This window comes from Squalius cephalus (assembly GCF_949319135.1).
Source record: "Squalius cephalus genome assembly, chromosome: 11".
Taxonomy (NCBI): Eukaryota; Metazoa; Chordata; class Actinopteri; order Cypriniformes; family Leuciscidae; genus Squalius; species Squalius cephalus.
In genome coordinates, this window is record NC_137132.1 from 10852178 (window position 1) to 10879214 (window position 27037).

A 27037-nucleotide genomic window follows, 5' to 3' on the forward strand; every position below is an offset into this window, starting at 1 on the left:
TGATCATAGCTTGGCACAAAGGACCATGCCTTTATTCAGCAACTGAATGAGGTGTGTTTCTGCAGTTACATTAATATGCCAAGTTAATGGATTTAATGGTAAGGCTATGTGCGGCGTAATCTTAACAATAAAATACTAACCTAATGTGTTTGTGTAGGCAGAGTGAAAATACAACATTACATTTCATAGCAACGTCCCAAAATACACATTTAAAGGATTGAGGACTGCGAGAGCAGAGGCCTTAGAATTATTTTAGTGAAACTGTGCCATGTTAGCCTGCTAATAGCTAAATCAGTTGAGTTTAATGAGCTAAATGCTGAATAGCTACTGAATTTGAAAAGTAATTCTACACTGTTTTGGTGACACTTTTTATTGGAACTGGTCAGTCTGAAGTCTGAGGCGGCATTCATAGTGACATTGATTTAATCGTTGGAGTTTGCCAAGTCACTGCACTGACCTAATGAAAAAACAGCTTAAATAAGCCTAAACTGTTAGATTGTTTTCAAGCTGGTCAGTTTTGATGGTTTTGATGACCAGCTTCAATCAGCAAAAAAAACATAGGCTTGTTTATGCAATTTTTTAGCAGGCTGTTGATTGCTAGTACGCGTTCCTGCTTGACTTCAGTTTCATGAAATGGATAACGTGAGCTCCACTATCTGATAGTCACTGTGCATTTGCATAAAGTTTGCTCAAATTTGTCACAAATTTTTTTCTCAAGTAACCTCAAATCACCAACTATCGCTAAACTTGCTCTGTCGCTGCAAAACACTGTCAGTGCGAATGCCCTTTCATGTGATTAGCATATGCTAACAGCTTCTGGTTCTTGCTAGCAAGAACAGTCATCGCCGAATTTGAAAAGGTTAATAATGACCAATTCGTGTTTGTTTTCTTTTCTTTGTTTTGGGAAAAAGACATGGCCGACTTTCTTCAGGACTCTGCTCTCAGATCACACACGAGGATGGAGGGGTATACGAACGAATGGATGGTGAAACACTGTGAAGGTTTTGAATGGCCAATGCCTGAGGATGCAGAAAGAAAAAAGCACACAAGGTGGCTTAGGTGTAAAAAAGAGGAACCAAAAGCACAAGGTACGAAGACGTAGAAGGACGTACGAAGACGTAGAAGGACATTTTGTTTCCCTCAAAATGGAGGGCGGATCGGCTTATAAATCGTCGATGGGGCATATGGAGATTTTATGCACACAAATATTCTCATCCTCTCTAACAGCCCACTCCTCAACCTCGTATATCTCTCTTCTTCTGTTGCTCTCTCTCCCTTTCTCTCAGCTCAGCGTGCGTTGTGCTTTGAAGTCACCGCTCTGACAAGTCAACCCTGATGTATTATTCAAGAAGACTGTCGCACAGTATCCCTCTTCTCTCTTCTTCACAGTTATTCTCTGGCTGTCTTTCTATTTCTCTATTTTTCTTTTGTTCTCAAACATAATATATGAATGTATGAACTTAGATAAGGATCCAGACAGTAACTGAGCAACTCTATTGTAACGTTCGCAGGGAGAATGGGCCTTATTGCTCACGGGTGTCTGTGTTTGTTAAATACTGTGTTGCGAAGCTATCATCTCAAAAATAAATGTGTGTGCGTGAGATGGATAAGAGTATGTGGTAAAGTCAATGCTGTCAGTTTTCATGAGCGCACTGCGGTCAGACTGTATTAGTCAGGCGGTGGTGTTTTAAGACTATATGAGTGTGTCCATGAGCATTGGGATCATTCAGTGTGTGTGTGCACTAACTGTGGCTTCCTGGCACGGGGTCTCATTCTCACTGCAATGATTGTTCTGGCATGTCTCCTTAAAGCAGACAGATATGTCATAACTGAACATTTCAGAGAGATAGAGAGAGGAAGAGAGGGTGAATTCAACAGGCCTGTCAACACGACTCAATCTCACTCAGACGGCACGCCCACCGACCGCCCACAGACAGTTCACCAACCGTCTGATGCATATTATGCACAAAACTGTCTCGATCTGGCAAACCTAATCTGATTGGCCTACTGGGTTTTATTTGTCTGCCTGGACACAAAGTCTTTGTTTACAAGGTATTGGGTTGACAAAACAAGCACAACTGAGGATGAAATAATTACTGGAATTGTCAGGTAAGTGGCATCAGATCTTTAAAAAGATATTCAGAGCTGAGGCCTGTTATTTCTCTCTTCCAAATCTACAATTCTTTTTTTGTTTGGAAAGACGTTTCTTCAGCTGATCAGTCAGATTATTGTTAAACAACAGCACAATCCATTGAATGCACTGTATTCTATCCCTCACAGCCTTGTTTGATATCTGTCAAAAATCAAGGCGTTATGGCGTTACCCTGACTATGGTCCTCTGAAATCCCATTACGTCATAATAAGAAAAAAAGATCTGTCACTACTTCTGTTTTCCATTCCTACTTCCATTTTTTTCCACACTAGTCTTTTATTATGATATAATCTAAAAAAATGTCCACTAATCTTATTTTATCTCCACTTCTCCACTCGCCTCTACACTCCTCTCCTTCTCCACTGCTCTCTCATCTGGTCTCTGCTCTGCTCCTCTAATACCCTGCAATTTTTCTCCTTTCCTTCCCCTTCTCTGAGTTGTTTCTCTCCTCTCATCTTGTCTTTGCTCCACTTCTCTCCTATCCTCTGAGATTCTATCCTCTTCATTTCTTTTTTAAGTTTTTGCCTCTTCATTTCTCCACTTTTGTCCTCTCTTATCTTTTCTAATCAAAGTATTTTCCCTCGCTTCTACCCTTCTCTACCATTTCTACTCATCTTTTCTCCTCTCAGTCTGGTTTCTTAGCTGACGTGTCTCTTTTCTCTTTGGCGTGATGGCGTCTCCCTGTTGCCAGCTCTCCACTCTGTCCCAGAACAGCCAGGACACCACACGTGTGCCAGCCAGCCGGCGACATTGAGACAGAGACACCGTGTATGTGTGAAAGAGAGGAACAAAGACTCAGCAGATGGAGAGACGAACAGGAGAAGTGGAAAGATACAGAGAACACAAACAGATGATCTGACAGTAGAAAGAATGCTGTTCAAGATGAGAAAATGCACAGGTGACAGTGCTGCGATGAACAAACAACATAAGACGCTCCACCCACACACATACCCCCCCCACCCACACACACACACACAGTGACATTTGAGTTGATCAGAAGCGATGACATCTGGACTTGAAATGAGGTGAAGGAGTTCAGGGGTCAGGGGTCGGGGAGGTGGCGGGTTATAACCCTAAACGTCTGAGATTGAAAAGTAGACAGGCACCTCTTACGTTTATGCGCGCTTGGTACTCGGCGCTACCGGCCGAGTTGCGTGCGGCGCAGCGGTACACGCCCCCATCTCGGATCTGGGGGTTGGTGACATTCACGTGCGAGACAGTGGAGCCGTCGGAGAGCGTGTACTGGCTGGCCCGGTGCGCCGAGTCCCGCGCTACCGGCTCGTCGTCCAGCGTCCAGGTGATGGTGGGGGGAGGGGCACCTTTGGCTGCACACATGAGAGAGAAGGGCTCGCCAGGGGCTACCACGCGCTCACTGAAAGACGAGACGATCCGTGGGGTGCCGTCTGACAGGATAAAGAGAGAGAAATACAGATAGAAGACTTCATAATCTTTGAAAAGCACACTGCTGAAAAATTTCATACGAACAGAAACAATTTTCAAGAGTGATTCAAAAACGGTAAATGTTATGTCACTAATGTTGTATTGCACTATGAAACTGTGTCCTAACCAGATATGACACTGAAAAAAGCAAGTAAATTTGTTCAAATAATTTTAAACAGAATTTTTGAATATTTTGTCTGAACCAAATTTAAATGCATTCAATCAATTTAAATTGTAAAACCGTAAAATGCATGTTTTCTTGATCCAGATTTTTACAGATCACTAGGGATCTGCTCTTTTTTTTCCAGATGCTTGGTTCCTTTCTGTTTCTGTACATTAAAAACCAAATATATTCTGATAGACTGTTATGCATTTGCGTTGTGCATTATTTCATGTTCATTATGAACAGCAAAAGTACTTGTTACTGGAAACTTGTGGTGTCATGCCTGTGTAGGACATAGTGTAACTTGCTTAAAAAGTAATAGTAATCTAATTTTGGAACTTTGATGCAAAATTTTTTATTTAACCACTGCAGAGTTAGAATCCGAACAACAACCTTCAGCCCCGTCCCATTATCCACTCACCCTCAAGCAGTATGATGGAGAAGTCCTGTGCGGTCTGACCCTTGCGAGTGGCAAAGCACTGATATGCCCCTGAGTGTCTTTTCTGGGCTGCTGTGATGAAGAGTGTCTCGTTGTGGGCACCCTGGATGGAGAAGTGCTGGTCGGGCACGATGGGTTCTGTGTTGCGGAACCAGGAGACGGTAAAGTGGGGCGAGCCCTGAACAGCACATGAAAGAATCACTGTGCTGCTAATGCCTGTTTTCAGGTTCTTGGGGGATAAAGTGACTCTCAGAGGCTCTGTGGAGAAAGAGAGACAGAAAGGTTTTTGAGTCTGAGGGTATTCTTTTAGAGTAAAAGTTAAAATTATGTTGTGCCTTATCAGTCCTATGTTTTTGTGACAGATAGATAGATAGATAGATGGATAGATGGATAGATAGATAGAAAGATGGATAGATAGATAGATAGATAGATAGATAGATAGATAGATAGATAGATAGATAGATAGATAGATAGATAGATAGATAGATAGATAGATAGATAGATAGATAGATAGATAGATAGATAGAGAGAGCGAGAGAAAATGTCAGTGAGCAATAAGGCAGCTGGTGTTATGTGCTGGAGGCCTTTGTGCATGATGGTGTGTGTATTTGTGTGTGTGTGTGTGTGTGTGTGTGTGTGTGTGTGTGTGCCCTCCTCTCCTCCTGTCCTGTCAGAATCTATGTGAGCACACTGGTGTGATGTGCCCACTGGCTAAAAGTCCAAATGTCCACCCCACCTCCCATTCTTTTATTCCCCTCTTCCTTTCACATTAAGACTCCAGCTAATACCATCCCACTGGTCTAAGATCCCTCCCCATGTCTGCACATACACCCATTTCTGGTAAAACAGGGGTCAGACTGGAGAGGCCACAACAGCCTTCCTGTCCTCTCATATTGCTTTCTCTGAAAGTCACAGAGAAGGTGGCAGAGGCCTATCAGTGTGCCAAAATCACTTAAACACAAATGTGCTTCTTGCTTACTCTCTGGTATAATCCGTTCGATATCTCTTTCTCCCTATAACACAGTTGCACAGGAGATAAGGAGCAATAAGGGAAGATTGGTTCGATGGCATGGTGTTGAACCTACTTGACCTGGACCCTCTCCTTTGAATGAAAGGTTTTGGATATTCCAGAACTTTGTAAGAGATGGACGAATAAATCACTCCATAAACTGACACCCAACCGGTGACCCAGATCCACTGGCCCTGTTTTTTTTCATGACTGGGTTAACCCTTCTACTTCAAATGGTGAGTACTTCGATAGGGCAGCCAGAACTCTGGGGAAAGAGTCCTCATCCCTGTTCCTGGAGTTCCAACTCCAACACACCTAAGCCAGCAAATCAAGTTCTTTGGATTCAGTTGAAAATCACAGGTAGGTTAATTGAAAGCAATGCCAGAACTAATCTTTCTGTAGGAAGGTTGATCTCCAGAACCAAGGATGAGGACACCTGCTACAGGGTTTTGGTTTCTGCTTTGGGGAATAGAGTAGGTGGGCTATTACTTTGAAGTTGCACGTTCCTATATCTTCTGTTAGTTTTGGAACAACATTTACAGTTTACAGTTTACAACATTTCTAAGCCTAACCACAGCACTATCCCTATGCATAATTATGACTGTTTGATAGGAATGTTGTTCAAGGACCAACAAGTTGATTCAGCAACATGTCCTTTTTGATGAAACCAGTGAAAAGGATGATAAGATGTTGCCAAGTATACATGTTGAAAGAACATTCTCGTTGAACAAAAATAATCCCTAACCCCAGGATGTTGATCCGAGAACATATCTAAAAATTAAAGGGTGAAGATAGCTTGTTTTTTTTTGAAAAGCTTGCATTTTTCCCTCATCAAAAGTATAATGGTGATGTTTTATGTAATTTACTCCTGCCCTACCACTAGTCCTTTTTGTCACTCCCCTCTTTCCCTTTATTTCCTATTTTATTTCCTTACCGATGACATTAAGGTGTCCTGTGACCTCTTTGGAGCCGAAGCTGTTGGTGACTTCACAGATGTAGTTTCCGGAGTCTTCCAGGCGGAGATCGCTGATTGTGAGGCCGGTCAGTCGCCGTGTCCAGCGGGAGTCAGCAGGAAGCGGCCTCCCATCCTTCAGCCAGCGGATGGTAGGGTTGGGGTACCCGGAGGCGATGCAGGGCAACTCTATGCTGCGCCCCACTTGTACCTCTCCTGACTGGAAACTGTCCATCACAGAAGGCGGGGATTCAGTGGGGTCTAAAGAAAGAGAGAAAGCAATAATATCTAATTACAACAACAATTTACATACATACATCTTAAGGGTACAGTAGCAAAACTGCCTGATTAATTCTAATGGTCTGAGTAAAGGTAGAAAATGCTCATGTTTAAACAAATTACAACTATTCTTTCTGCAAAATCCCTTAACTTAAATCATAAGCAGCCTTGAGGGAAAAAATCTACAATTAAAAATGTACAATATAATCCCTTTAAATACCAATAACATAAATTAGAATCTTAATGTTACTTCTCAAAGAATCACATTTAAGGCAGTAACAAAACCATTTACGAAAATATGGTTCGTAGACTATGATTGACAAAAATTACAAAGATTGCCCAACACACCAACACAAGCGCTCATACTCACCCAGCACAGAGAGACGAGCCCCATTGCTCTGCCTGGTTTCTCCGCTGTATTTGTGCTTGGTGATGCAGCGGTATGTAGAGAGGGCGTCCTCTTTCTGAACGTCAGATATGTAGAGGGCCCCATATGATGTCAGGAAAAACCTGTTACCTGAAGACAGAGAAGAGGTGATATAAACATGTGCACATGAATTTCACTGACCCACAAATTAATAGAAAACACTGAAGCCACATGATTCTCAAAAAGTCCCTTCAGTACCAACTTCATGTGCAAATCTTCAACCACAGGAACTGAATTCAGTCAGTCACAGATAGAATAACCATCTTTAGACTTTTACAAAAATCCCAACGTTATAATTGGTAAGAAAACTGTCGTCCAGAAATATGTCGCGAGTTATCACATACAAAACCTAACGAGCATACAAGAAAGAATTTTTGAAGGATACAACAACTCATTCATTACAGGCTAAGATTCAAATATTTGATGTGTATGTTATTGTAACAGTATATTACTGTCACGTTCATTTCACATCAGTGAGGCCTGACTCCACTCTGATTTATCTATACATCCATGAAGGCCATATTTTACATTGCAGCACTCACCCAGAAGCCAGAAGTGGTTGATAAATGTTTCTCCTTCCTTTTCAGTCCTTCTTATTCAAATCAGTACATTTTAGCTGTGAATATTTCTGACACAAAAAAGACTTTGAAAGTTTACAAATAAGATGTTTGATGATATGTGTTGTTTGTGGTCATTGTGTGTGATTTCATAGTTAGGCATAATTTTTATGGACACTATATAGAGATCTGTATCTATATTGTTTCTCACGGAGGGCAACATCCTCAGAAACATCTAAACATCAAGTTAATAATTTAAACATAACTGAGAAGTCCCCTGAGCTATGAAAGAGCAACCTACGAGCAATAAAATGAGTGCGTAGAGTAAAAAAAAAAAAAAAAAAAAAAAAAAAAAATTTTGTCTGTGTTCTGCTAAACTTCACTGGTCACAATAACAACAGTAAAGTATGTCAGTGTGTGAGAACAGTCAGTCAGTCCCTGTGTGTGTCCTACTTTCTCCAGGCAGGCAAGGCATGTGGATTAGGCCAACCGCTCCGTTATGAGAAAACTAACTGGACTGGAAATGTAAAACTCACAAAACACAAGTCTGACCCAAACACATATATAAGCACACTTTAAGACCACACCTTCAGCTATAGGTCAACATCTGGAGTCATATTCACACTGTGACTCATTAAAAACATGAAGATGTGTTTAGACTGTATATTTATGCTGAGGTATCATTAGTTGACTATCTTGTTTATCCATTTATATTAGGACAAACTTGTGCATTCAAAACTCACTCAACAAGACACAACGTTCCTACAGAAAGCAGGATTACCCAGTGGGAAGAGCATGTGTGTGTGTGAAGGATGGCGATCGATGCGTTTTATGGCTCGAGAGCTTCATCCAACGCAGATTTATGAAAGCGGAGAGGACAGGCTTGACTCGGCAGCCCACACACACACTCCATCACTATAACAAGCAGCTCACACACACACACACACACACAGACATGCAGATAGTAGCTAGAGACAAACAAAGACAATGGCTGGAAACAAAGATAAATTCAGCGTGTGTCTGTGTGAATGTCATGGCCATGTGATAAGGCAATAAAATGAAGTATGTGTGCACAAAATTGTGTGTGTGTGTATGGATGTGTGATTATTTGCGTCACAAAAATGTATTGCTGAATGAATATTTGTATGACAGCTAAGCACAAGCATACGTGTGCATAGACGTAACACAGTGTCTGTGTAGGTATTGTTGTCACGCTGAGTGCTAGGCCCAGCAAACTGTAATTTAAGAGTCGGCCCTCGCGCTCCAACCTGCATATTAAGCCTTACAGGATAATATGCACTTGGTGACTTTAACCCCCTACAACATCAGCGCAACGCTGTCACAACATTTCACCCAGAGCGAGAGACCAGGGAGGGAGAGAGAGCGAGAGAAAGAGAGGTAGTCAGTGAGTAATTTTGGTTTAATCGCAGTCACTTGGATCTTTCTCATTGTGAAGACTGGTAAATTAAATATCAGCAACCAGGGATACAAGGTCTCTCTTTCTCTCAATTTTTCTTTTTTACTCTGCCTTCATTTTTTTTACCCCTTAGCTGTATAATTCGCACAAATTAAGTGAAATATTAAACAGTTACTTCAACCAAAAATGTAAATTCTGTCATCATTTACTTATGTTGTCCAAACCGGTTTCTTCTGAAGAACACAAAAGGAGATATTTTGAGTAAAGTTCACACTGTTCTATTCTATACAAACTGCTCTTTTCTATACAAAAAAGAGAGAAAATAAAATAAAGAAACAAATGTTTTCCATATGATGTGCAATATTTCACTTCACAAACTTTAACTATAGATTAGTGTGATGATCAGTCAACACTGTTTAATGGCAACTATCATAACTATTGTACATTTAGGCAAACGGTAGCAAATTCATATGAATTCACACAATCTCTTTTTGTACATTTTTGTACGATCTGTCCCACTGAGGGTTAGGTTTAGGGGTGAAACTTTTTAATTATTATTATTATTGTATCGTATTGTACGAAATTGCCACCTTGAGGTCTCAAAATTTGAGATTTCAGATCAACGTACAACAAATATTTTCAGAAAACATCACCTTCAATTTAGGTTAGGTGTCATCAAGGTTTTAAATGATGTGATGGTAAAATCACTCCATACTCCCCCCTCAATTTTCATCTCTTTTTCTCCATATCTTATTTTTTGGAAATGTTGCACGCCATATTCAAACCCACATTTCCCATACGAGCACCACAGTTTCACATCTGCTACTTAAAAGAAGTGGATTCCTTTATTTGAGTATTGATTTATGCTTTAAAGAAAACCTGTGTGTATGTCGTGTGTGTGTGTGTGACTTTACATAAGACATTTGTCTTCACACAAGAAGTGACCCGTTGGGTGTACAGAATAAAAAATGGAGATTGATGGATTAAAAGAGAGACAGACAGAGTTATGCACATATTAGTCCCACGTCTCCTTGCGATCAGTTCTGTTTGGGAGTGCGGATCAATTCTTGTCTAGTCTTCCTTCGCCTTGAGGTGTGTGTGTGTATGTGTGTGCATGAAGGATTAGAGGGGGGGGGGGGGGGGGGGGCATGTAAGGTCTGTCTAAAACAAGGGCTTGAGTGTACCACACACATACACGGTTCTGTGGTAGTGCTGGAGTGTGTAGCGTGGGCAGCCTGGGGCATCATGTCAGACCGAAAGAAGAAAAAAAATTGTGGAATTGGATTTATGTGTGGAGCATGGCAACCTTCCAGTTACATCTCACTCTACACAGACTCCCAAAGGCCAGAGAATCACACGCACACACACATAAAGAGAAAAGAGGTTTGTATACATGTTGGAGAATGTGTATTTTTTGTTACGGGATGTCAGGAGGGCAGGAAAACTCTCTCGCTCTCTCAGCACAGTGCAGCTGAGAAAGATCCGGTCTAAAAATAAAACCCTACCGGAAGTAAAGCCGCCATTTTCCTGCCATCCTTTTCAAGGTAAAAAGAAACAGAGTATGAGAGGATATGAATAGTAATGTGAAATACACAATAGTGCGGAAAATAGAACAACAACAAAAAATAAAATTGCAATGCACGAATGCCAGGGTACTCTGAGGTAGAGGCGGAGAACGACAGAACGACAACAGAAGGGAAAAGGGGAAGAAGACGCGCACGAGATGAGAGGAGAGAAATACCAAAATATCACAAATAAAAAGAGATCGAGAGAGAGCGACAGAAGGAGAATGCATGATGACAGAACGATAGACACATGAAGATGGAGGGAGAGAGAAAAAAAGAGGGGTGTGGGCTGTTGTTGAATTTGCTCTAGGAGCTCCCATGCAAATGATGGCGCCGCTGCAATGCTAACGAGGACCGGGTTTCAAACTGTTCGGCCCATTACTTATTAATGCTCTGCGTCTCTTCCCCCTCCCTCTTTCCCTCTCTCGCTCCACTTTTCCCTCTCTCTCTCTCTCTCTCTCTCTCACTGTTGCTAGGGCCCCTGCGCTCACGTGACGTGGGTTAGGGGGCGCTGCGGTGGCATGTGCAAAAACATAGCGAGAGAAGGAGGGAGGGATGATGGGAAGGCTGGCGAGGAGGGGAGTAAACGGTGGGGATGCTAACATTCGTTTGTTCGTTAAGCCACAAACGGGCTACCAGGGCACGCACGGAGAGCCTGGCACACGGAGAGACAGGCCAGCCAGGGCTCTGATTGGCTGCGGGCGGGACTCAACGTCATTTCGATGCAGAATATGGTTAACGAAGGAGAGCTGACAAAAATCAAGAGAGCTGAGAGAGCTAGAGGGAATCAAAGATTAAAAACAATGTCACCAAGTGAAGGAAGACAGTTGGTGATGGGACGGAGAAGGAAAGATGAAGCGAAAAAAATTCTGCTGTCGACTCTTTTTTCTTCCTTCCACAGAAACAGTCACGCTCAAAAACGCACTGCACTGCTGATTTTGTAAGAAAGCCTCAACCAAATCTTCCTTGACACGATATGGTGTTCCCAAAGATGACTCTAGTTCCTGCTCGCCTGCCCTTGTCTTACAACAAAGCACCCTTTATACACCTGATGGACCCTTATGCTGGATATATCTAATGCCAAGTGTCAAGCTCAGTTATAATACAATGGACAGTTCTGAACATGGATGTTGATTGGTCAAACATCGTTAATGTGAAACACCTGCTTAACAGCACCCTTACACCATGTCTTCACCATATTTCTGACATACTCCAAGTTTTTGCTCTACTTCTGACAACAGAACCAATGGATTTGGAACTTTTGAGTGTAGACAGCCTCGAGCTGTTGCGCCTGGTTTAGACACAGAGTTAGAGGCAAACTATTAACTTTAGTTTACATACTGTACTGTATATCTTCTAGTGGAAGGGCAGCACTTAAAGATTTCTCAGATGTGCCCTTATTTTATTTATGTTGTGAGGGGATCATTTTAGCAATGCAGTAAGGCACTACAGGTATGCTACATTATGACCGAAGGGGCTGCAGATGCTCCACTGCATGTCATGCCTAAAGCCTTATAGCTCTGACTTTATTCACATATAGTGTGCTCAAAGAACTTGCAGTTACATTTAGATAAGGAAGCAGATTTCTTCAACCAATGCACCACACATTTATTGTGCCTTTTCCTTCACCTACTTCTTCCACTTCCCTGCTGTCACTCTTTTCTTCCCACCCACTCTTGTCCAACTTCAGCTTGAGTTCTGTAGTTGCACTGGCTCCCGCTGTTCTCCTCGTCTCCATACTCCAACGTTCCGGCTCACTCTTCTTGAGAACCTCAATTACATCTGTGTGGGTGATCTCTATGGCCATGTTCACACAGCAGCCGAATACGATTATCAGTCCTGTATTTAAATCCTTAATACAGCTGTGTTCACACACGCTTCAGGTATTTACGGTTGAGTGATATCAGCATTCTATAACCAAACTCACACTTGTAAATTTTCAGAAAAAGCTTTTTTCGGGGGACCCCTATTGTGTAGACGGAAACAGACTGAGCAACATTCTTATATCATACAGACTTAAGGTGATGATACACAGGGCAACTTTTTGAGCAATGTTGCTGGGCAATCTTTCCGAGTGATTGTTGCTTGGGCACTTTCCCATTGAAAATGGGCAATATATTGCTATCTGGATAATTTAGATCGGTCGTGGGCCCTGTGTCTCATCTGGTTGCCCGTTGACAGCAACGTTGCCCAGCAATATTGCTCAAAAAGTTGCCCTGTGTATCATCACCTTTATAGAGACATATATACAAGGTGTATGTCATTTAAAGGTTTTATATCCAGTCACTGTCTTCCACGAGAGCTACTCGCATCAGTTTTGAGATCTGACCCTCCAGTTGGTTAATTAAGATTTGATTGGACTCTTCTCATGTCATCTGTTTTAAGACTTTGCCATTTTATGGACGTCGCCACAAATAGAACACTTGACTTCCAATTGTATAGTGTTTGAGACATATTGTGAGCTTTTGTGTTAACAGGATATTTTGTGACTCACGTCTGTATGTAAATGCAGTTGTCAATCCCAGACACTTACAGATTGAATGCAGCCTCTCTTTTAAAAACTATTTCCCTCAATCTAACACTTTAGCTATCTGATATAAGTTGTCCCTCATTCTCTGTCCTGACAGTATGTGTTCATGCAAGTCTGTGTGCAACTCAAAATGCATTCTTTGAAAACAGACATAAACAAAATGTTTCTCAAGGGTATTAAATGTGTTTGTAGCAGTTTTAGGGCTGCTGATCTGGATTGTGGCTTGAAGACCTCTATGATCTATAGTGGAATATGTACATCTCCGAGAAGTCACCTATAAAATCCTTCTATTTTACTGCACTGATAACATTAAACAACAAAAGACACAATTGTTTTAACGTGAAACACAACTAAGCCTTACTAGATTACATAAAATACTAAGACAGACTTTTGAATTCACTTTCTGAGAATCAGAAAGGTCAAAATGTCAAATAAAGAGCCAGATGTCCCCCATGTAATCCATGCATGGATGTTAGTATTCATCCGAGTGCCTACTCCGTCCTGGTTCGTCCTAATGACAGGACACGGGGGGCAGGCATAAAACATTGCTGAGTGTGGAGAGTTCAACTATAAACATGTGTTCTTCTGGCCACAACATGTGTGTGAGAGTGTGTGTGTGTGTGTGTGTACGATTCCGCCATCATTGCATCGCCAAGGTCAGAGCGGAGTCACCCCGATAAACCTAATTTGCTTTTGATATCAATGCTGTTCACACATACATAATTACACATGCATACGCACATACACCGCCACAAAAGGAGTGTAAATAATCGTGTATGACTGGCTAGGTGTGGGGTTACACTATCTAATTGCATTATGGTGACTTACAAACTGCGATGTAACCTTCAAATCTGTCTTCAGCTTGATTCATGAAGAATAAAGGCTTGAATTAGTGGAAACAGGAGATGGTCAGGGTAACTTCACAAAGATGAGCCATGTGAGGAGAGAGTATTTATATAGTGTCAAAAATGTCAGCACCAAGGACAGCACCAATACACACTCACAACCTCAGAACTGCTAGTAGTGTATCTAACACAGCTGCTCCAGTTCAGCACCTTGGACAGTTTCCGAAAGTGCGGCTGTCCACAACACAATCCCTTTTACATAGAAACAACAGAACGGAGGTACACGCCAACAAAATACAACACCGCACAAATCCCAACCTCACAATGCCACATCATGTTACACCAGGCCATGGAGATGCCCAAAGGGTCGCTGTGGATACGCACAGAACAAATTAAATAGTAATGTGACATATGGTACATGGCCGCAAAACCCAACCCAGCAACAGTGACACAAACATTTACTAACTGCAGAGGACAAAAACAGCTCCCTGCTAAACCATAAAGCAAGAGGAAAGAGGGAAATGGAGGTGGGATCTGTGATACTATATCTGCCTGTCATCCATCCATCTATCTATCTATCTATCTATCTATCTATCTATCTATCTATCTATCTATCTATCTATCTATCTATCTATCTATCTATCTATCTATCTATCTATCTATCTATCTATCTATCTATCGTCTCTTCACATCTGCAAACACACAAAATTACCACACACTGCAGTGTAGCCATGCACATTAATGAACATTTGCCCAGAGTGTGGTGTGTGTGTGTGTTGTTGAGGAAGTAATTAAGATTGAACTGCAATAAAACACCCATCCTGATAAATCTTGAGGCCTGTATTAACTGAAGTATCTGACTGGGGCATGAATGGGAATGAACTGAGCTCCGGCAGAATCAATACCCCCCTCTCTCTCACTTTCTTCTGCTCCACCTCTCACCGCCACCATCATTTCTTTTCTTCTGCTTTCTCTTGGCCGCAAAAGAATTACTCAGCGCCTGACAATAGGACATCTACACCCTCCGACAATAGCCACTCATTCCTTCAGTGGCCCCCCCTTTCACTATCTACACTTATGAATGATATCTCTCCTTCATTTCAGCTCTATTCACATTCAAAGCAGAGAGAACAAGCAGCCTGAAGTGTCTTGTAATAATAGAAGCATAGTTTGATAAAAGACGCCTGACACCTTGCAGGCTCTCAATGACAATGCAAAAGTTGTGTCTGGGATGCTTGATGTAAGGTTGTGAGGATGTTTGTCATATCTAAAGGCCAACTCATGAAGCTACAGAATTACCGGTCTCCACCTCTCTATGAGGTTGGAGGTCGCAACTGTGTTGGTTCCAAGGTTCCAAGAAGAACATCTTACTGTTCAAGAAACGCACCTGTATGGGAGATTTCAGCTTCTTAAAGGACAATTTCACCCCAAAATTTAAATCCTATCATTTACTTACCTAACTTACAATTTCTTTCTTTCTGTGGAACATTAAAGTTTTTAAACATATTAGGAAAGACAAAATTTTAATTTTGGGGTGAACTTTCCATTTAAGTTTCAACTGAAGCAAAAGTTTCCATTTACCTTACGCAATATTATTAAAGTGATTCTAGTGATTCTTCATTCTACAGGTAAATTCTGGGTCTTCTCTTATTTTCTCCTTTTTCCAAACCCTCCTCATTTCCGACAGTCTTCCACCTCTTGACCCTTCACTTCACTATATTATTTTCCACCACACCCTTCTTACATTCCCTCCCCTCTATCTCTCTCTCTCTTTCTCTGTGCAATGGTTGGAGGAGAGTGGGTTTGTGGAGGACTAATATGCTCATTAAAAAGGCATGCTTCACCGTCAAATGCCAGCTGCCGCTCTTTTCCCTCCTCCTTCTATCCCTCTCTCTCTCTTAGTTTCATACAGTGGGAAATTGTGAAACCCATGTTCAACCTCAACCACCGCTTATGTCTGAAAATAATAAGTCAACACACACACACACACACACACACACACACACACACACACACACACACACACACACACACACACACACACAGAATGTATATATATATTCATTCTCTCTCTCTGCTGGTGCTGGTTAAAGCCTCTCCCATACTCAGCAGCCTAATTAGAATAAATATTCAAGGGGCGCAATGTGAAAGAAAGGAGCAAAAAAGGAAGGGGAAGGACAACAAGAGAGGCCTTAACAGGAACACCACCACTGGAGGAAGTAGATGCCAAAAGACTAGGAAAAAAAGACGGAGAGAATGAAACAGAGAAGAAAGTGGGATTTTTTTTTTTAATGTGCTAAATTGTATTATCCATCCCTGTAGGTTGCTCTTTTATATAGGTCCCAGTTAGAGGTCTCCTAATATTTTGAGCACAGTTTGAGATCTTTTCTGAAAGGGTGACAGCGATGCCATAGAAAAATCCTTTTTGGGTTCTCCAAAGAACCTTTTATCATTTTATCTTATTCTGAAGAACATTTTGAAAATCTAAAGAAACGTTTCCTCTATAAACAACCTTTTGTACAATGGAACGTTTCCATGGATGTTAAATGTTCTTTATGGAACCATCAATGCCAATAAAGTACCTTTATTTTTTTTTAAAGTGTAGAGGAGACATGTGAGGTTCCTTTCCCCCCCTACAGAGACTTCTCCTTTTTCTCTCCATTTAATGTCATTGTTGTCTTGGAGATATTGAATCAGTGAGATATTAAAGAGATCTTGTGTTATTCTTCTTTCATGCTGTCATGTCTTCAAACACACACGTAAAAACGGTTGACAAAATCCAAACACATTTGCAGTCCTTTTGTGAGTCTCCTCGTTTAATAATTAAGGCTCATTGATAATTGATACGGACACGGGCCTTAAGAAGCAGAAATAAGAAATTCATATCTAATGAACATCACCAAAGAGAACTAACACTACCAAACATGAGCAGATTATCTGCAGTCTGGAGGAAAGAACGAGCAAACCAGGCAAAAGCAAAAACGCATCTGTGTTTGCTGTTAAATATCTTGCCAGAAAATCAATTATTAATAAACTAACCAGGCCTGTTGCACTCAAGACGAGATGAAGCTGTGAGGTGCATGTGTGTAACAGACAGTGATTGATGTAGGAATTGTCGGTGAGGTTGACTTAAATCTGTAGGCTGAATGTGCAGAATACAAGGCATAAACACACACGCACATACACACATTACACACTGGCCATTCCCACACAAATCAATACAGAGTCTCGCCAAGGAAAGTTTGGCCTGGCTGTGACTCCTACACTGAGGCAAGAGCGCCAAAACATCACTCACGGAGAACTGCACTGCTTCTTCCTTAGGTTTGTGATTACGTTTGCTGATTTTTTTTCCCCCCCTTTCATTTAAAGGTATAGTGGATGATTTTTTTACTTCCAGGTGGATCACCTATACTATTGGTCCTCCTAATTGTCAATCATTCTGGTGAATCAATCAAACTTGTTCAAAAAGTGGAGAGGGCGGGTCTTATCTAAAATTCGGAAAGATCCTCCACTATACCTTTAAGATTTAAAAGATGTTTTAAATTGAGTTTAACCTCTAAACAGGTATATGACTGCTTTTTCACATTTGCTTATGTGCATTCTTCCACAAACACCAGCCTAAAAAGTATTCAGACACTTAAATCACACATACATAATAAAAATATATATATTGCAAAGAAATTACTCTAGAGATTTTCTGGTCTCAAGGTAATTTTTAGTGGATGTATAAATGTCTTAGAAGAGTAAGCACAGTTCATGATATTAACAATAAAACATGTTCCACAGAGTCTGACAAGTTCTGAAGGATATAATAATAATAATAATAATAATAATAATAATAGTTATTAGTCTTAATAGTTATATTGTTTTATATTTTGAAAGCTAACCAGCTTCATTTTGTGATTTTTAATTAATTTATTTTTTTATTTGAAAAGTCTGTCCAAATACTTTAAAATACAAGAAAAAAAAAACTGGCAGCTGTAGTTGCCAGAAATAAAAAAATAAAAAACTTTTGTTAAAATAAATGCCACTAGCTTTGCTATTTTGTTACCTAAAGTAACGACATTTGTACATTATTATGTTTCCTAACCTTTTTGATGAAGGCAAAAAATTAGCCTAACTACCATGACTTTTCCAAAATAAATAAATAAATAAATAAATACATAAAATCTAAATTCCCAAATATTTCCAGGTTTTTCATGACTGTGAGAACACTGGCCACAACTTTTTGGGGCCACTGTATAAAAAGATAGTAAATGAAAAAGAGAAACAAATAAAAAAGAGAAAGGGAGTTTATGTGTTAGGCTCTGGCGACAGATGTTGTAGTGTGGCACTTGGTGTCCCCTCAGCTAAGGCCCAGGGGCCAAGAGATAGCACATGACACAGAGAGAGAGAAAGAGCAGAACAGTCTGCGTGTGCGTGTGTGTGCGAGAGAGAGAGAGAGAGAGAGAGAGAGAGAGAGAGAGAGAGAGAGAGAGAGAGAGAGAGAGAGAGAGAGAGAGAGAGAGAGAGAGAGAGAGAGTCAGTGTGGCAGAATCCTGTCTGCATCACTGTCTCTTCTGCATCGATGCCTCATGCTCTGCCCCAATTTAACCAATGCCACTATAATCAGTAAACAGCATACAACACAGGGGGAGGGGATAGAGAGAACACAAGAAAGATAAAGAAAGAATGAAAGAATTAAAGGAGGAAAGAAAGGGGAGCTATAAATCATAACTTTACATATTCTTCATAACTACTTTAATATGCAGAAGAGTTTTTCTTGACAGTGACTCCATGGGGAAGTTTGGCTAAAGATTCTGCGAAGGAAAACAGAAACAGAAGATGACGTAGAGAAAGATGGAGAAAGAAGTCATGTGGAAAATAAAAAATAAAAGCACTGACATTCAGGTAAAAGTCTCTCTCAGCTATATTTAGCTTCATGCAAAGGTAAAGACTGTGAGGGAATTTTGGTACATTGTTATTTTTTTCAGCGCTTCCTTTCTTTTAAGATTTTTATTTATTTATTTATTTACCTTATATTTTAAAATATATTTTAAAATACTTAGAAAAGTCATTTTAAATTGTAATAATATTTAACTTTATACAGTTTTACTGTATTATTAATCAAATAAATGCAGCCTTGGTGAGCATGAGAGACTTTTAAAACATGAAAAATGTTGCCAAACCCAAACTTTTAAACGGTAGTGTACGAAAATCCATGTTACATTTCCATGGAAAACTGTAAAATAAATAACAAAAAATATATGAACACTTCATGTCTAAATTGACCAACCAATCAAGTATTCCACAGTGCTGTATAATACAAATAAATAATAAAACATTTTTATTATTATTATTTAGGACAGAAAGTGTGCAAAATAGCAGTCAACGTAAAAATGTACTCTAAGAAACCAACAGGCAAATTAACATGACCCTGGTGGCAAGAAACAGAGAGAAGAAGAGATTTGAGGAGGGGAGATGGAGGAGTGAAAAAAGGGTAAAGAGATGAGATGAGGCAAATGTAATGGGGGAGGGAGAAAGGGGTGACTTTATAATTTATGAGCCATGCACCATGTGCCTGGTGACATCTGCTATGGCACAGCTAATGTGTGTCCTCCATCCCTTTACTGGGATGCAAACATACTCACACACCACACACACTTTTACATACACTATAAATACAAAAATCACTTGCTCTACAAGAAGCAAAATGCGTAGCATTCAAAATGCATAGACTATCCATTTAAACATCAGTTCATGTGCATCACAGCAAACACATGACCGTCCAAGAACAGCTAAGTGCATTCACTTGAGAAGAACAATGCCATTGGAAAACATGCAGCTGGATTGTTTCCAGTGATGTGTGTTCATGTTTTGGGATTCCAAAAACAAAAAACAAAAAAACAGACCTGAATTCTTGAGAGAAAGATCCAAAAACAAATTCAAATTCCAACCATCTACTTATGGGTAACACTTTACAATAAGGTTCAATTTGTTAACATTAGTTAACATGAACTAACAGAGTAGTCTTAATGTTTTAAAAATTAACATAAATGTTCAAACATATATGGCTGAATTTAACCAATATTTCCACTTGCCATGGTGTCGCGTTGACAGAGTGGAGCAGGAAGTCCAAGCTGCTGTGATTGAGTGGACTAATTAGCATATTCATGATTCCATGTGTACTAAATGAAGAAAGGGTCTGAGTTACATTCAAGATATTTTAAGGCATGAAGGTTGTTTTATCACATCAAAACTTTTATATATGTCATTTTGCTCATCAAGGATGACTGAATGGGGACTTTGATGTTAATGTCCACACTTAAACCCAACCGTCAATGGATCGTACGAAAATGAGATCGTACAACCAATTAGCCAAAACGTAAAATAGTTATGAATTGCCCGTTGGTACTTTAGCCTTCTTTTTGAACATTTATTTATTTTAAAAATTTCTGCTGAGATTGCGAAAAAAACACACTTAACTAAATCCTCAATTTTGAGAACAGAAGTTGAGTTGCGATGAGCACATTGATAGTTGTGTCTGTTAAGCAGCTGAGTGTTGATGGTTTGCATGTGAGCCCCCTTCAAGCGTTCACGGCCTGTCTGATGATGCGTTTCTCTGGCAACACCATGTCGCATAACAGCCCTAATCAAAAATCCTTTCAGAACTGGAGGCCAATCTCCTTTTTATGCACTGATTACAACATTTCTGCCTTAGCAGGTGAGAGCTGTGAATAGGCATAAATTAGAGGAAACCTAACTATAACAACGAGTGTAGTGTAACACATCTCTCTTGATCACCGTACTGTCAGAACACAAGTAAAGCCATACTATCGTTATCGGCTTTTTGAGCTTTTTCTTAAAGCGTTCTGTTATTTCAGAGCCAGATTGAAGACAGAACTGGGATGGTTTACTATGAGGTCTGTTGTGAGATGCTGGTGTGAGACAAGCTAAAATGGCATCCGTGATGCAGCATATGCTTGAACTAAAAGACTGATTTTGCCAAGTAGGATGCGTTTTTGGATCAACATCAACCAATTAGATATTAGTGTTTTGTTGAGGGATATGGATAGCCTTTGGGCTCAGGTTGGTGCATGAAGAACATTTGTATCAACTATATATGAAGAGTTCAGATGCAAAAGCCTCTAAGTGCCATCTGAAATTTTCTTCTAGAATGATCATTTTTATCAAGCTCGTATATTTAAAGTTCAATAATTTCACTTAAATGGCAATGCAAATTACCTATTAATTGTCATTTAAGTGAAATTACTTAACCTAAATATAAAAGCTTTATAAAAAATGATCATTCTAGAAGAAAATTTCAGATGGCACTTAGAGGCTTTTGCATCTGAACTCTTCATATATACACCAAAATTGCAGGTACCTAAATTTCTTTCCAACTCGATTTTTACCCCCCAGAACGCGATTATTATTGTGCTAGTTTTGGTCGAGATTTGGCGGGTTTTGAATAGCAATTGGGCTGGTTTTGTTACGCAAACCTGGCAACCCAGCTAGAAATGTTTGTCCTTATAGATAAAAGCTCATTAATAAAGAGTGTTTCCATTCTTGAACAGATTGCACACATGCACTTGTCTGCTGCAGTAATGCATCGCATATAATAGACTGTAGGGTACAGCTGATATAGTGCTTACTGCTTATATATTCAAAATCTGATATTTTTCTTTTCTTGAGGTCATTATGTGGTTTTCTGCACACAATAGTGTTAAAACAAAATTAAAACTTTATATTTTAGTAAATATTACATCAACACTGACACACAATTTCATGAGCTAGTAGTATTTAGTAGTTATTATAATTAGTTTGGACTGACATGGCTGATTTTTCATTCACAGGAATGTTGATCCAGGAACATGTCCTATTTGGCAAAATCATGGTCACTGAGTTTAGAACTCTAACAATGGAGAATGGATGGACAATGAACAGTTGGAGGTGAGGTCAGGTGATGCAGCAAGGGAATGAGGGAAAGAAGATTGCAGTGGATCTGAACATGGATGATATTCATCAGAGCGACAGGCATGGAAAAAAGGCGGGAGAGACGGAGGGAGGGGTGGCAGAGGGAATATCTCCATCTCCATATGCCACTCCTTCTTTATGAGGTTTCTCTCCTTGGACATATTGGATTTTTCTCTCGCATTCTTCCTCATGGTTGTTTGGGTTCAGGCACTTCCAGCATTCATCACATTTGTCAACAGATAATCATTACCAGAGCACCGGGACCTCTACTGAAGGGCAAGATTTCTGACCTATCCACACTCTAGCATACTGAGGACCCAAGAGTTTAGTGTGCCAGCATAAAAATAGCATAAAGACAGAGGAGAAGTGATGACAGGGAGAAGAAGCTACACTTTATTGTTTATACACATATTCTTAAGAAGATAATAATGCTGAAAAGGACATGCACTTTAAAATTCGAACAACTTTCAGGAACACAAAATATGTATCTCAATACAGCTTTTCTGACATTTTAAGTCAAACCAATAAGCAGACCAGGTAAGCAGAATTAATGTCTTTTTTTAGGCTGACACCAGGGTTATTATATAGTTAACTAAAACTAAATCTATTTTTAAAAATTGTTAATCGAAATAAAGTTGAAATAACGTAAAATATAAATTTTAGATGAAAAATTTAAACTAAATGAAAGTTATAAATGTTGCCTTGGCAAATAACTAAGTTTAAGTTTAAGGAGTAAAATTACTCACTGGAAATAAAAATAAATAAATAAATAAATAAAATTACCCCCCCAAAAAAACCTAAATAGTAATATTCAAAATAATCATTATCATCAGTATCATCATTATCATTGTAAAAAAGTACAAAATCACAACAAAAATAGAAAAAAAATATGAAAATAAAAGGCAATTCAAAGTATTAATAAAAACTACAATAGTACATAAATTATGCTAAAATAACACTAGCTTACTTTAACACTTAATTATAACACTTTATTTTCACATTTTAGTAACTTGTTGCTTTGTGATGTCAAAATGAGTCAAAAAGAGTCTTTTGTAATGTCTCTCAGCCATCTCACTGTGGGGTATGAACTGTTTTACACTAATAATTTTGAAAGTGGGTTTGCTTTGTTTTTAAACTTGGGAAACTCTGCGGGTGAATTGCGGTGTCAACGCTATAGCCGGCAGAGTAAAATTATGCAGTACTAAACATTACAGCAAGTTGTTTAGCAAAAAGAGCCAATCATAAACTGCCTCAGTGCTTATCTCATTAAATATTCATGTGATTTAGTAAAGTTGCTTGTACAGAAACTTTCACACGCTGTTTAGTTAGGGCATCTGAGGGAAACAATTAAAAATGTCCAAAAGGGACACCAAATGTGTTAACTGATACTGCTTTAAAATATTTCAGAGTGGAATATTTCAGAGTGGATTGGACAAATACAGTCAGAGTGGATTTACACTCACCTAAAGGACTTTGAGGAACACCATACTAATACTGTGTTTGACCCCCTTTCGCCTTCAGAACTGCCTTAATTCTACGTGGCATTGATTCAACAAGGTGCTGAAAGCAATCTTTAGAAATGTTGGCCCATATTGATAGGATAGCATCTTGCAGTTGATGGAGATTTGTGGGATGCACATCCAGGGCACGAAGCTCCCGTTCCACTACATCCCAAAGATGCTCTATTGGGTTGAGATCTGGTGACTGTGGGGGCCATTTTAGTACAGTGAACTCATTGTCATGTTCAAGAAACCAATTTGAAATGATTCGAGCTTTGTGACATGGTGCATTATCCTGCTGGAAGTAGCCATCAGAGGATGGGTACATGGTGGTCATAAAGGGATGGACATGGTCAGAAACAATGCTCAGGTAGGCCGTGGCATTTAAACGATGCCCAATTGACACTAAGGGGCCTAAAGTGTGCCAAGAAAACATCCCCCACACCATTACACCACCACCACCAGCCTGCACAGTGGTAACAAGGCATGATGGATTCATGTTCTCATTTTGTTTACGCCAAATTCTGACTCTACCATCTGAATGTCTCAACAGAAATCGAGACTCATCAGACCAGGCAACATTTTTCCAGTCTTCAACTGTCCAATTTTGGTGAGCTCGTGCAAATTGTAGCCTCTTTTTCCTATTTGTAGTGGAGATGAGTGGTACCCGGGTGGGGTCTTCTGCTGTTGTAGCCCATCCGCCTCAAGGTTGTGCGTGTTGTGGCTTCACAAATGCTTTGCTGCATACCCCGGTTGTAACGAGTGGTTATTTCAGTCAAAGTTGCTCTTCTATCAGCTTGAATCAGTCGGCCCATTCTCCTCTGACCTCTAGCATCAACAAGGCATTTTCGCCCACAGGATTGCCGCATACTGGATGTTTTTCCCTTTTCATACCATTCTTTGTAAACCCTAGAAATGGTTGTGCGTGAAAATCCCAGTAACTGAGCAGATTGTGAAATACTCAGACCGGCCCGTCTGGCACCAACAACCATGCCACGCTCAAAATTGCTTAAATCACCTTTCTTTCCCATTCTGACATTCAGTTTGGAGTTCAGGAGATTGTCTTGACCAGGACCACACCCCTAAATGCATTGAAGCAACTGCCATGTGATTGGTTGATTAGATAATTGCATTAATGAGAAATTGAACAGGTGTTCCTAATAATCCTTTAGGTGAGTGTATATGCAGTTATTAAAGGTGCAATAAGCGATTTCTAAGAAACACTGTTGATATTTGAAATCAACCCAAAAAAACACCCCTCCCTTCATTGCTCCGACCCCAACATGTTCAAACATGCAATGCAAGAGTGGATGTCTCTTTATCATAGCAGAAGCAAAGCAAAATAATGTTTCGCGGAAAATAAGGTGGAGATGCACACCAGCTCCAGACAAACAATGACGCTCAAAACTGTCCTGTTAGCTAACATTACAACAACAGCATATATTGGTTCTGTGAAACATAGCAAAACCAATGTTATTCATGTATGGAGCAGAAACAGCGCAACCTCAACGTCCGTTTTCAGAGCTTCCCGCTTCAGTCTCTCCAGCGCTGGAAAGCTTTTCTAATTTTAATGTGTATTCTAAAGCTCTTGCCTGAACATAACCCTTCTTTTTCCAGTGATAGTCTCTCTTTTCTCTTTTGTAATGTCTCTCAGCCATCTCTCTTTCAACAGTCTTAAAATCTCCCTCTTGCTCTTTCTCTCTCTCCTCCCCCACCATGAGTGGACACGCCCCCTACTGCTGATTGGCTACCGATTGTGGCGCTCTGCCTGATCTACTTTCAACAGTGTTTCACAGAAATTGCTTACTGCACCTTTAAGTAAGCTGTATTCACCCGTACAGACAATGAAATCTCAAAATGTGGCAACCCAAGGTAAAATATGAGCACGGGAAACAGATAAGTTTATGTTTACAATTTAAAGTTGGCATGTAACGGAAGTTGCAATAGTCTTTTCTTGAAGACTAGTTTCCTAAAGTTTCCTGAGCAAGAAAAATTTAGGGCGGGACTTGATTTTGTCCATGGGGAATTGATTGGATGGTTGTGGTTTGCTATTGGTCGATTACGAGCCCATTAATTAAAAAACAAATGAAAGAACTGTCAATTTATGATTTCATGGTGACTTTAAAAAAATTAAATTAACAAGTATGAAATGCTCAAGTTTTGCAGATTATGAGACATTTATCCATAAATGAACTCAACTTGAAAACTGTTGTCTTCATTTTTTAAGTTCTACATATACTGAACAATTTAGTTTTACAGTGAGAAGTGTAGAGAGAAAGAAATAAGGTATAAGAGGGAAATAAATAGGCATAGGCTAGAGGAAGCGAAAGAATTTGACAGAGCAGTGACGAGGCGAGGAGAGGGGAGCACTGTGTGTATGTGTGTGTGTGTGTGTGTGTGTGTGTGTGTGTGGATTCATATCCCCCGGCTCTAGCACACATTAGCTGCATTAAGTGAGCTGACAGGTCCATCCCCATTACCCGCGCTGGTGGCACACACTGCACACAGCGGCCTGACAACTACACACATACACACACAGACACATGCAGCCGCCCAGCACACGGCGGCCTGTCTCAGCCTGACAACCGCACCACGTGGGACGTGCTCACACACACCAAACATATACTTTCTTTTTCTCCGAAGAATAAGATCCTCCGCAAAGAATTCTCCCTCATGAAAACCAGTCTTAATTATAATGCATGCATTACACTCAAAAGTGCTGAAAAAGAACATTTCCGTTCATTTGGCAGAAGAAACTTGCGGTAAATTCAAGCTTTATGTTTTTCAAGCCTGTAACCTTGATGTTGTACCAGAGGAGCTAAGAAAGAATAGACAAAATGCACAGTATACCGAGATAAATGTTGAGTGCCAATGTGGTATTGAGTACGTCTGTATCATGTCTTCTAGCTGCATTATTGATTGGTTGTGTTGTCTTGAGGTTCAGGGTTAAAGACCTTCTGCCGCCCGCATTGTTTAATTATTCACCCTGCCCAACGTCTGTCCACCAACCCACACACACACACACACACACAGCAGACATAAGATATAAGATACACAACGCGATGCACACACAACTCTTGATTGGGACGTACTGTATGTCATGGACCAAACACATGGAAACACGTATGTTCTGTGATTAAACAATATTATACCATGGTCTCTCTGAATACTCAATTCTGATTGGATGGAAGGTGTGCAATAAAACCGTTTAATGCACAGTTAGTTCCTGGTCAGCAATGAGGGGGTAACATCGCTGTTTTTGAAGGAAATAAACACACAGCTTCATTGTTTGTAGAGAGAGACGCCGCACAGATGCAGGTAATTCACTTTTTTGGACAGGCACTATGGGTTTTTGACATTAATATGAAAGGTTTTTAGATATGTACCAAGGTAATATACAAACCATTCAGTACCATGTTATATAAAAATACTATGTATGGACGTGTAGCAAGATTTTTTGGACATAGTAATACCATGGTAATACCAAGACAAATGGATATACAAACTATTCAGTACCACTCAATGCTGTACCTTGGTTTTTGGCAATACCATGTTTCTTTTGGATATGTACCATGCTATTCCCAGTGCAATCATTCAATACCTAGGTTTATATTTAGTATCATGATATTACCATATGATATCATCACTGTACCATGGTACGGCCACAGCAGCACTTTAAGACTGCAAGTGTCTGAATCGCTGCTGGCCACTTCATTTCTCTGCTTAAGCCTCATCTGGTGACAACATCCAGGCTAGTTTCTTAACACGCTAAGCTGCCAAAGAGCAGCAGCTAAGCTCTCATTTAGC

The 27037-nt window shown here is 40.1% G+C and overlaps 2 protein-coding genes across 2 annotated transcripts in view; both read right to left on the bottom strand.

Annotated features, from left to right (window-relative positions):
* The window catches only part of dscaml1 (Down syndrome cell adhesion molecule like 1), a gene marked incomplete at its 3' end in the record, with an annotated part of 42789 nt that extends 39452 nt beyond the window's left edge, over positions 1-3337 (bottom strand). Inside the window, exon 1 of the mRNA XM_079886267.1 lies at positions 3266-3337. The remainder of the gene's footprint in view (positions 1-3265) is intronic.
* Positions 3183-27037, bottom strand: part of LOC307166536 (cell adhesion molecule DSCAML1-like) — an 81281-nt gene continuing 57426 nt past the window's right edge. Inside the window, exons 4-7 of the mRNA XM_079884964.1 lie at positions 6805-6951; positions 6138-6416; positions 4177-4452; positions 3183-3555 (exon numbers count right to left, since the gene is read on the bottom strand). Of these exons, the coding sequence (XP_079741090.1) occupies positions 3218-3555; positions 4177-4452; positions 6138-6416; positions 6805-6951 (1040 nt within the window). The 3' untranslated portion in view covers positions 3183-3217. The remainder of the gene's footprint in view (positions 3556-4176; positions 4453-6137; positions 6417-6804; positions 6952-27037) is intronic.